This window comes from Aquila chrysaetos, chromosome Z (genome assembly GCF_900496995.4).
Source record: "Aquila chrysaetos chrysaetos chromosome Z, bAquChr1.4, whole genome shotgun sequence".
Classification (NCBI taxonomy): Eukaryota; Metazoa; Chordata; class Aves; order Accipitriformes; family Accipitridae; genus Aquila; species Aquila chrysaetos.
In genome coordinates this window covers 43485143-43497599 of record NC_044030.1, presented here as the reverse complement: position 1 = coordinate 43497599, position 12457 = coordinate 43485143, and the positions used below count along the sequence as shown (strand labels likewise).

At 39.5% G+C, this 12457-nt stretch overlaps 1 protein-coding gene across 6 annotated transcripts in view; it reads right to left on the bottom strand.

The window, feature by feature from the left end:
- FRMD3 (FERM domain containing 3) overlaps positions 1-12457 on the bottom strand; it is a 152727-nt gene that overhangs the window by 64647 nt on the left and 75623 nt on the right. For 5 of the 6 annotated variants that reach the window (XM_030004863.1, XM_041120968.1, XM_030004864.1 and 2 more), the window contains one exon: positions 3275-3317. The exons of the other annotated variant lie outside the window; for it this stretch is intronic. In XM_030004863.1, coding sequence (XP_029860723.1) covers positions 3275-3317 — 43 coding nt within the window. The remainder of the gene's footprint in view (positions 1-3274; positions 3318-12457) is intronic. 6 annotated transcript variants of the gene reach the window in all.

Genomic DNA, 12457 nt, shown 5'->3' with positions numbered 1-12457 from the left:
GTTAAACATTAGTGCTGATGTGACCAGTACGATTTACACCAAGACATTCCTAGACAGAAAAATAAGTAAAAAAATGTAAGATGGACAAATGGAGAAGAACTTTACTGTCAGCATCTGGGAGAGAATAACATGCAACAGAACAGAAAAGCTGGTTTTAAAAGGACTTTATCTAGAACCACAAAGATGCAGCTACCTTAGGCAACCTTCCCAAGAGTTTTTCAACACACTGTTGGAAGCATGGTGATCACAGCTACTGATCACTGGCCACCAACTGGCTTCAACCAGTACAAACAAGACTGGCAGTTGTTCAGGGCATTTCTGAGAGATTAAAATTTCCCCTCTCAGGCAAAATTAGTGGTAAAGATGGCTGAGGCACAGATCTGGACTTTACACAACATGTTATGACACAAACATTTTGGTGAAGATGGAAAATGCAAAGGTAGATGCTGAGACAAAAAAGATGTCATGCCTTCATTCTTCTTGTGTTGGACCAGGACACATTTAAATATGGTTTCATATGCGACAAGACAAAATACAAAATATTTTGGAAGACTCCATCTTATCACAGTATTACTAAACATGAACTTAAAGCAATTTTTGCCAAAGCTAAAGAAATTAAAATGGTAGCGCATCACACAAAAACCTATGCAGACTTCAGAGCTTCAAACACACAACATTCTATCCCACTGACAGAAATGTATAGCTGCCAAATTGTGATTTCTGTACAACCTGACTATATAGACGGATTATGCCTAAGTGATTCATGTACTACTGAGGCCCATGAAATCTAGTACCTACTGAAATTTGTATTAGAACAGGAGTCCCAGTCATACCTTTTCTGCTCAAAATATTTGTCAATACTGAGCTGCACGAATAAATACACTGAAAACCTTGTTGCTGTGCAGGGGGAAAATGAAGTTCCCCATAAATGATAGCTGAGATCAAGCATGCAGCATTTTTCAAATTCTGCTGCACATATGCAGGTGCTCTGTAATCCTATGTAAACTGAGCATTCCCCTGAATTTCGAACATTTTGAATCATTAGTGTTAATACAACCTACACTTGTATAAGAGGAAATGAAAGTCCATTCTTATAAAACAAATAATTTCACTGTTTTCTGAATTCCTTAATGGCAGAGAAAGAAAAGGAAACCTTCAGTTTTTACACTTTCCACCTGCTACTAATTTCAGTCCTCACTTGTGTCACCTGAGACTGTGATGCTTTTCAAATGAATATTGGTAATTTCTTCTTCTGAGTCTAAATCTTTTCACAGTAGACTGAATATTTTTAGATAAAATACAAATTAACCTCGTGTGCCTTTAGAAATTGTTTAGTGTTCTACATTAAGATAGCATGTTTTTAGAAAAATAAATCAAGAGGTTCCTGATGTGAAATGCTTACAAAAACATCCTTGAAACCTCTGGGAGCAAAAAATATATTTATGCATAATCTACATGAATTCTACACATGTATATAAAATATATACATATATCTCCTTGTTTTGTTTCTTTAAAGGGTTATTGTAGCAACTGAAGCTCTTCATCTGTGACAAAAGATAAAGTTAGGTTACACCAGTATTAAACTGAAGTTGCTCATGAAAAGCCAATCACATAGTTAATTCTACTTCTGTGTCCTAAATCTAAGGCTGATAATAAAACACCTTTATTAGCATCTCATTCTCTTTTGTTGTTGTTGTTGAGACCTTTTCACCATGATAAATAACCTCATACTAGCTGCATTTTATTTTACTTTTTTTCTATGCATTCATTTTCCAGCGTTCACAGTTTTGATTAGGATTCTACCCCAAAAGCCACACAAGTCCTCTGATGAGACCATCACATCAGTACATCTATGGAATTTATAGAGTACCACTGATCACATCTAGGCAACATCTATGTGCAGGTAGAGTTGTTTTGAATAAATCAAAACACTCTCGGTGCATCTGTTGGCAGAGTTCCTGAATATGTTTCTATGCAAAGTGCAATAAGACTCATGAGCCCTTACGCTTTGTTGGGTGAAAGCAGTGATACAAATGCAGATTAGAGGATACTTTGAGGAAATTCAGTTCTACTTTTGGTAACACATCGGAAGGAAGAAAGTGATAATTTGTAATTATTACGGTCCCTCTTTTCTTCCTTTACTAGCATTGCAGAGGAGCACAACTTAGTTTTAGCTTGACATTCTTTTACTGGATAACACTCCAGCTACCTAAACACTAGATATAAACAGTTCACACTGAATATGCTAGGTATATGTGTGCATGCTCATATACACATGTACACACATATTGCAAAATACACTATTGCTGCATTAATGGAAGAATTTCTTGAAGCATTCCATGTAGTCCAGCCAACACTCAGGATTAACTGTTTTTACATATTAGACAATCTCTTAAGCTTCATCACATTTTAAAACAAATATATTATCTCCCACACAAAAGACACCTCTTACTTATGCTTAAAACAGAAAACAGCTGCATACAAAGGGTATGTGAGTAAAATTCTCTTTCATTTCATAAACTAAGTATAGAGATAGACAACAGCTTTTATTAAACAAGACACAACTCCCAATGACCTAAATCAAGTCTCCAGAACTGCCAAATAAACACTGTCTTCCACTGCTGGAAATAAACTTCTGAGTATCAAAGCAGTTTTGTTTCCTGAAGAAATCTTCACAGTTGATCCACTTAATGGAAAGGATGAGCCAGACCATAACAGTTCAAAAAGATAATTAAAATAATACACTCCTATTTTGAGGAGTCTTTTTTAAATAACGACTGTAATTTTCCACTTGTCTGAGGCAGGAGGTCACCACTTAACCCATAGCACTTGAGTTTGCTGGACTGTAACAATGATCTCAAACCAATGCTCTTCATTGCCAGGAAGCAAGGGGGAAATGGAAAGAAAGCAAACTAGAAAGACCCAGAAGCAGATTGCCACACTCCATATTTTATTGCCATCTCCCAGTGGGTAATTATGTCTGACTGAAAATGACAGCCAGAACATAAAAGTCTTTGCACCGGATCTGCGACCCCACACACAACAGCTGGCCTCTGGCTTTAGCCTTGAGCAGTGAGGGAAAGCTCTTGATGTGCAGAGCACTGTGAGACAGTGAAATGAGGGTGGCATGGAGTTTTTAGGAGTCCACATAGGACATGAAGGCCCTATTTGCACCAGAAGCAAATGAAGCATATTCTAAACTACTGCATGGAAGCACAGGGAAACCTGTGGGCATTTCATAAGCAGTTTAAAAACGTGAGCTCTCAACACTTACATTTCATTTGCTTGAAGATGGACTTGTTGGGCTCAAGCCAGTGCTGTAAAGGCAAAGCAGAGAGCAGAGGTTAATACAGACCACAGCAGACAGCAACATCCTCGTAGGTGTATGTGCTACCAAAAATAGGAAGTAGGATTTTGGTTTCACTGAGACATACAGAAACAGGAAAAAGCACCTCCGTACTGTTGTAATACTGGAATTGCACCGTATAAGCATACTTGATGTTACCACTGCTTATAAGATGTCGTTGAGACAAAAATAAGACAAATATTTCAAAGACAAATTTAAAGTAAAGAGGCTCTAGTGATTAGTTTGCAGCAGACATTTCAGTCTTACACTTTCAACCATTTTTTTCCAGAAGAATGATCATACTGGACAGGACAACAGACTATTCAGAAACATTAACATCATCTGTTCATTAATGCTGTCTTCTATAGTTCTTATATCTAAAGCATGTGTAAATACTGTATTCTCAGTCAGCACCCTCAGAACACAAGCTATTGTTCTCTTCTAGCAAGAACTAAAAATCTGAAGGGAAAAAGTGTATTTTTCCATGAAATGTTTATGCTACGGACAGTCGATGCACAACAGAGAGGTATGGAAGCCTACCAGTTGGTGTAGAACTTTCCAGGGAAAGACTGCAACGGCAGGAAAACTTTCATTTTTTTATTTTCCTGGATAGTAAACTCAGGAGCTTCTGTGATGAAAAGCTAGGCTCACATTTTAGTTAAGAGCCTTAGCACAACCCCTGCTAACACTAGCTGAACTGTTCAGGAGGATGTTTTGATTGACAAAAGAACAAGTGCCACTTCTGACCACAGCCAACAGCATTTGTACTAGGATTTTTCCTGCAAGCAAAAAATCTCCACACTAAAATGAGATTTGTGTTGCAGAAGCAGCTGGTCAAAAAGCAAAGTATTCAACTTTAATAAGCATAATCAACACTGGAAGGCCTTGCACTAAGGGGTTTCTTTTTTAACCCTTTTCATTCTAGCTCTAAATGCCTATGGTCTACTGCAAAAAGAAAACCTAGCATTTTTTAAACCATATGTAGTACTTAAAATATCCTACATCAACTACCATTTTTCCTCATAAATTAGAGTAATTCCACTAAAGAGAAAGGCCAGGGGAAGATATTTTGTAGGAATTGTTAATAGGTGACAGAAAATTATTATTTAAAAAAACATGACCTCTCAAGAATTCAGTCAAAATCACAGGTAACTGTAAATTAGTTTTCTGGAACATAATTTCTGACAAGAAATATACCTTGGAAAGAACATTTTCAAATATCTGTAGCTTATATGCAATGGCTGCTCAGAAACTCCTGCATATAGTTTACAGCAATATTGGAGATAAGCACTACTATGTATTTCTGTTTGAAGCTCACTTATCACTGAGAGACTGATGTAGAACGCTAGTACTCAAAAGACACACAAAACAAAAAAACAACCACCCCAAACTTCAAACAACAACAACAAACAACCCCACAACATTTCTTCACCTCTTCTCTCTCCCCAGTAACTCTCTTTTGGGGGGAAAAGGAGAAAGAAACAGAATTGAGAAAGCAATGGCTGTTTCACCAACTTACCAGAAATATCTAGCTCATTTCATTCTTTTTTAGATCACACAGATACATTATTTATACATTTTGTTCTGAATAATGGGGGGGTGAGGGTTGTTCATAAAAAGGTAAGGCAATTTTAGAGATTTGCTACTGTGTGCAGTACTTTATAGATACATAATCCAGAATGAAGTCACAGGTAGGAAACCAGACAAGACACACAGATAAACAACTTTACTTTCCTTAATCTCTTCACACACACACCCCACCTCCACCAGGATCTAGGCAGTCCTAGCTGAAGATTCAGACAGCAAAGACGAACTTGGACAGTGAGCCATGCTATACTGTTCCCAGGGAACTGAATGTTAAGAGATGTCTCACTATTTTCATCTAGCAGGAGCACAACACAATTTGTTTGATATTTCTTTTTGAAAGGCCAGGCTGAAGTATTAGCATAGACTAGGTCAGCATTTACAGCTGTTTGAAAAAGTCCATTACTTATTCTAACAACAAGTCAGAGGTAAAAAAACCCAATTTGCAAATATGAAACCCTCCTAATTCACCATATGAATAATGAAAAAGGGGAAACATGGATGAAATTCCTCATGCAGTGCACCAAATCCCCAGGAACGCAGAGGTAGCTAACATGTCCAAAAGCAAACATGTTTCACTAAGACCTGACTTTCATGGGTTAAAAATTGATTGAAAAGACACCAAGCAATTAAGCAGTCTAGACTTTCACTTGGAGGTCAAGGAACTGACAGGCAGTTTTTAGAAGCTCAGATTTCTGTGGTGACCTTCTGTTGGCGGAAGATTGCAAATGTGTAGGCAATTCAGCTGAATCTTCCAGAAAACTGAGCAGTTACTTTATAATTTGTGGAGATTTTCAAAGACACAGCAATTAGGTGCTTAATGCTTTCTGAGTGCCAGGGGAAGATAAACACCCAGTCATTGCTATCTGAAAATAGCTACCCCTATATTTGTTTGCATATTTCAATTTGAGTTTTAGGAAAGATTTTCCCCTGAGTACTTATCTTCTAGCCTTACAGCATTGACTGTTAATAATTAATAACTGTGCCTCATCTCTACTACAGAGTATTCATGCTATATTTATTCCAAGATTAATTAGCTGTTATAGCTAGGACCAGATTAAGGTTCCTATAAATTCATCAAAGGGTTCCTGCAGGAATTTTCAACTGAAAATCATCTGGCTTTGCAAAATGCTTTTTCCATGTATCCATCTTTTTTTTAACAATTTTGCTGAAAAAGAAAAAAAAATCCTCGGAGGAAAGAAAAATATACCATTTCGAGTTAGCTTGTCAGGCCAAATTTTAAAAGCATTTTAAATCTTCAACTGCAAAAAAATGTCATTAGTATTGTATGCCACACTGCCTTGCGGGAACAGAACTTAGGTGTTTCCAATTCTTTCTTGTAAGACTAATACCTCATAAGACAAATAAAACAGACAAACAAAACAAGTCAGACGTAAACTTGGAACCAGAGACAAGAATCTTTACTTTCTCTCCTTGCACTAAAATATGCAAACTAGTGGGAGAAAAAAACGCCAACAACCTTATACAGTTTCATTTTTGCCTCATGTATTTCACACTGTTGTCCATAAAGGCTGCTTTAATTGGATGATGGCCTACACCCTCAAACCAGCTTGGCTTTATATGGCATAGTACTTAATGTTCATCAGAAATCATTCCTGCAGAGGCTGAGCCTCCCATTTCCTTGATGGTGTGTTAGCAACATGGTTGTTGCCCAATGGAGAAGAAAAGACTTTGATCCTAATCCAGCTAAAACCTATTACCAAGGGGGTGAGGTAAGGTGTGAGTTCAGTACTGACATTTCTAATCTTCTGCCGAAAGAGTTTTGAGTAGCAGCTGGGTATCTAGATGGTCAGACAGACATCCTCACAGAAGCAGAAGGTAGAGAGAAAGATACTTAGAGATCTTGAAGGTCAGTCATGGGATAGCTAATGAGTCTTGGTGCTTCAAGTGCCAGTGGTGACTAAGCAAACTATTATGGATATCACTTCTGGTCCTGGGATCCTAAAATATGCTGAGAATTGCCTTCTGAATAAGGTTTCATTGCAACTGCATGCTGTGTTTCAATCTAGTGCAATTTTTACTTTGTAAATACAGTCCTCACCTCTGATCAGCTTTTAAGTGGCACTGAGTAGTCATTAGCGAGGCCAGGTGTGTTCTTGCTTACCCACAAATGCTGAACAGCTGATGTGCTACCACCTTCCACAGCAAAAGCTCAGGATGAGCAAGGACACCATGCAAGGGTAAAAGCACCATTCTAGAAAGTAATTTTAACTCTTCAAACACTGATGTGCTTTTAGTAAAGATGCTTCAGACAACAACCTGTTTCAAATTAAGTCATTTACTGAGAAGCTCAGACAGGACTGAGCTTGGTCTCAGTATAGCACAGGGTTAAGGGTTTTAGAATAAGAAGCAGGGAGGAAAGAGGACACAATGTACCATATCTACTCTTACAGCCCTTGTAAGGGGTCAGGTGTTATTAAAATCCCCACACTGTTCTTCCTCTATATTGCAAGAGCCATTCTACAGTGCAAAGATGTGTGCTCCACTCTTCTCTTCCTATGGATTCCTGCATAAGACTGGCATAAACCAAAGACCATCTCCTAAAAATCTGCCAAGCCAAAAGCAGGTGCTTGGGACCCGATCAACCAGAAGTCCAATGAATTCAGTGAAAACGCTCTCCCCTTCTCCAACACAAGAGGCTTTTGATTTAGTCCCTGTGTTTGCAAGAGGAACAGTAATGAAGGGGCAACCAAAAGTGGCCAAATGCCATGAATACTTAAATCCCCTTCAGCAAGCAATACTCAGTCAAGTGCTCAGATGTGCATACAGTAAAAGAGAATCAGAAGAACCTGCAGATGTCACAAGAACATTCTAGCTAGGCAAGGACTGGATTTGAAGACTTTGTTTAATGGACAGAAGAGACCAGGAGACTGGAGATACACGCTGAAACACTGCTAGATAAGTAATAAAAATAATTTTATTTAAACCTCAACCCTATATTAATCTTGAAAACAAATACCTAACCTTTTCCTTGAATGAAAAGCAAATCAAAATCAATTTGCTTTAGCCTCAAGGCAGTGACTTGCACCAGGTCACCGCCTGCCGAAAGTCAGACTCAAAAAAAAAAAAAAAAATCATAACAGTATCCAAAGCTAATGGCAGCTCAGACATGGGAATTAATTGGGTGCCAACTCTATACCGGTGTAACAGATGCCAAATAACCCAGGGCACCCTGTATGTCTCCTTCTTCATGCCCTGAGGCTTATATCATTTTTTCATGGCTTCAAGAACCTCTATACCAAGAATATTCATATTGTTCTATTGCAGCAATGGAGCTGTACTGTTCCCAAAATCAGAGCATTGACTCTGGTTAGTGGTATGCCAAGCAGGAAGAAACAGCGTACATAACTATGACAAAAATTAATCTCGTCCAGAAATAGTACCATACATTAGAAGAGAATCACCATTTATATGATTCTGAGCTGAAATTAAACAAATTTCCAAACTCTCCCTCTGTTATTCCTATTACACTAAAATATTCAGAAAAACTCCAATGCTGTAAGTTGGAGTAGCTCAACCGATCCATAACCTCTACATCAGCTGAACATCTGGCCATCAAATCTGCATATATCGGTATATGCATGAGCCGCCACATGTTCACAGACAACAGGTTCACAATTGGTGGAAAACCCATCTTTATTCTTATTAAAATAGCCTGCAGAATGAGTTGGTTTACAAAGTTACTAATCTTCACACAAGATATTTCAGTTAGTAGCATTACTGCTGAATTAAGTCTGTATGTATATTCACACTACTATACATTTGTGCCAAGATTTTGTTTAGTACATAAATGCACCTCTACTGGTAAAAGCAAGTATCCATTTAACTCAGCACTTTGTCCCTGAAAATGGTCTGAAGCAAACACTTAGAAAAATAACAAAAGTAATAGCTCCCATTGTGTTCACTGGATTTTTTCCACCAGCCTCCATGACAATTTGTTTGTATGTCTTTGTAGACTTTCACCAATTTGTCTATACACTTATTTTTTAACACTTTTTTATATTTTTGGCAGCTACAACAATGAATTTTATGACTAGGTATGGTATTTTAAAAACTATTTCTCAATACCAATTGCTTTGTAATTTCCTTAAGCGCTTTTTAGTTCTGTTATAAGAATTGCAGGGCAACCTTTCCCTGCCAATCTTTATCCAAGCCATTTTACATCACATCTTTCTCTCTCATTCTCTCTTGCTCATTCTCTTGTTCTCTGTCTCACTCATTCTCTCTCACTCACCTCTTTTTCTAGCTGAATTATTCTAGTCTAATCCATCTCTCTTCATATGAAATCCACTCCTTGGTATCATTCTTATGGCCGCCTTTGTTCCTTTTCTAGTTCTACTATATTTTTTTGAAACAGCATGACCTGAACTGCACACACCAAGCAGGGTCACAGCAAGACTTCATGCAAAAGCACATAGGTTTCGTGACAACTCTGTCCAGGAGGAGAGATACATATGAACAGTGAAGCATTAAAATTTTAATTAACCTATGGCTCAGTCACTCTGGTGTTCATCCTATAATACTGCTCTACGCCTTCAAAGAGACTGTAGAGGTCCCAGATAGATCTCTTTACATAGCTGTATGGAGCTTTACGAGTCATTATACAAAGACAGAGCTTTGTTAAACTGAGGTTGCAAATTATCTGTTGTCTCTTTCTGCCAACCTTCACCGCCCTCACATGGGACTAAGTGCACATTTTTAAGAACATGTATTAAATAGCTTTTGTTGCTAAAGCAAAGATCAGCTGCACCCAAGACTTGCTGACCCTTCCAAAAGGTCTCTCTGATGAGGAACTGCTGTACATTTTGTCTACATGTCCCATTAAAAACAGAACTGCTACTTCATGATAAAGAAATTCATTATTCACAGACTACAGGCTCCAACTTCCTTCCCTAGTAACTACTGGGACAATGCTGAACAACTTAGGTTATAGGATTAAACAAATACTCTGCCCAGGTCCATTGGAAGTGATGTACTCTAGAACAAAAATGGGACTCCCCAGCAGCCTTACTAGTGAAATAAACATGTAATCCAACAAAAAACTACTTGTGTGTAGAGATGCCTACCAGTTTTCATTGTGTCTAAGCTTGAAATCAAAACGAGAATTGTATTTGCGACAGTTCTCTAGGGGAAGACTGGCAGGAGTACCAGCAAATCTGTAGCACACAATGTCATCTTCCTAACAATGCACAGAGCCAGGCTCTGTGCTCTACATGTCCTGGGTTTGGCTGGGATAGAGGTAATTTTCAGAAGAAGTTGGGAGGCAGCACAGCCAGGACAGCTGACCCGAGCTAGCCAAGGGCATATTCCATACCACAGAATGTCATTCTCAGTATATAACTGGGGGAGCTGGCTGGCAGAAGGAGGGATCGCAGCTCGGGAACAGGCTGAGCATCAGGTTCTGGGTGGTGAGCAATTGCATTGTGCATCATTTGCTTGATACATTCTTTTATTAGTATTATTGTTATTATTACTTCTTTTCTCCTTGTGTTGCCCTATTAAACTGTCCTTACCTCCACCCAGGAGGTTTTACCTTTTTCTTCCGATTCGCCTCCGCAACCCACCGGGGAGGTGGGGAGGAGTGAGCAAGCAGTCACATAGTGCTTAGTTGCCAGCTGGGCTTAAAGCATGACACTCCTTTTAGGTGCCCAATGTGGAGCACAAAGGGTTGAGATAACAACAGACCTGACCAGAGCATGTTAAAAAAAATTTGTTATATGCATTTCTTATATTAGTTAAATAGTCACTGGTCACAATGTTGGTTGATTTGTTCACATGGTGGTGTTATGTAAGTTCTTATATGCACTATGTATTCCCTGCAGTGATGTTTATCACCTCTGGGAGAGGTATCAGGACTATCATTTTGCTGTACTGGCTAATGTCAACTTATGATATGATTACATCACTGGTCATGAGGTTAATCTGGTACCTATATGCAGCATTGTTGCCATGCCCATACCTCAGGTGCCTTCTCTTGGAATTTATTAGTAATCGCACCCCATTTATTGGGAAGATAGAGTGATACTTTGTCCTGCTCTTTCAGCTCCCCTTTCTGCTTTAGGTTAACTACAACAGCTTTTGAGAATTTTGAATATCCTTGGGATGTTCAAGCCAGCATGTTATTATTGCTGTTTCCTGAATGTGTCTCAGGTCTTGTTTAGGGTTAAAAAAATTTTTTTAAGAATACCACCAAGAGATCTGCCCCAAGGCTGGGTAGTCATGGGTGGCATGGCATGTGGGAGAACATGGGCAGGTATCTAGAGAACTCACCTCCAATGGTTTGGAACTTCACTCCCAAATAACTACAGGATCCTGATAAAGTGATAGAATATTTAAAAGGAAAACGCTGTGGCTATTCCAGAGTGGCACAGCTTACTGCACTCTGCTGGGCCCTGGCCAGTATCTACCAAACACTGCTCAATATTATGCAGCACCCTCAGGGGGAAGGGAGGGAAAACATACCAACAGGCACTGTGGCTATCCCAACCCTTGTGACAAGCACTGCAGCTACTCCAACCCCGGCAACAGGCATTGCGGCTGAAGCAGAGAACCAACCTGTGCCGGTACCAGTCACCCCTATACAGAAGAAGAAATACACAAAAAAATCAGTTCAGTTAGTAAGGGATGAAGGTGAACCAGGGTCATCATGAGAACAGGAGGAAGAGGCAGAACCAGAGATAATCAACCGATCCCTATCCCTGAGTGAGCTGTGGGATATGTGAAAGGATTTCAGCCACCACCCAGGTGAGCACATTGTTACCTGGCTGCTCCAGTGCTGGGATAATGGGGCCAGTAGTTTGGAATTAGAAGGTAGGGAAGCCAAGCAGCTGGGATCCATGTTTAGGGAAGGGGGCATTGACAAGGCAATTGGAAAAAAGAAGCCCTCAGCCTCTGAAGGTGACTTCTGACAGGTGTGAAGAAAAGATACTCTTTCAAGGAAGATGTCACATGTCACCCAGGCAAGTGGAACACCATGGAGAGAGGTATCCAGTACCTGAGGGAACTAGCTGTGCTGGAGGTGATTTATAATGATCTGGATAACAAGCAGTTACCCACAGATCCAGATGAAGTCCAATGCACACAACCCATGTGGGAAGTTTCTACAAAGTGCACTACTGTCATAGTATCATTGGCAGTAATGTCCTGGAAAAAAGGCAAGGGACAAACGGTGGATGAAATGGCTGGCCGACTCTGGCAATAGAAAGGAAGTCTCTCTTCCTCTCTATGGGCCTGCTTCTTAGTTCTGGAGAAACTGTCCCAGGAGTTCCAGCAATTCAAAGAGTATATGTCCTACTCCCCACCTGTGCAGGCCCGTATCTCAGCTATTAGGAACAGGCGTCCCTCTGCTCAAGACAGAAGACATAGAAGGTATGCACCACGGGGTACCCTGTGGTTTTACCTGCAATAACAAGGAGACAACATGAGGAAGAGGGATGGAAAACCTGCCTTGACCCTAGAGGCACAGATACATGAGTTGCAAGGAAAAACAATCACAAAAGGGGATTC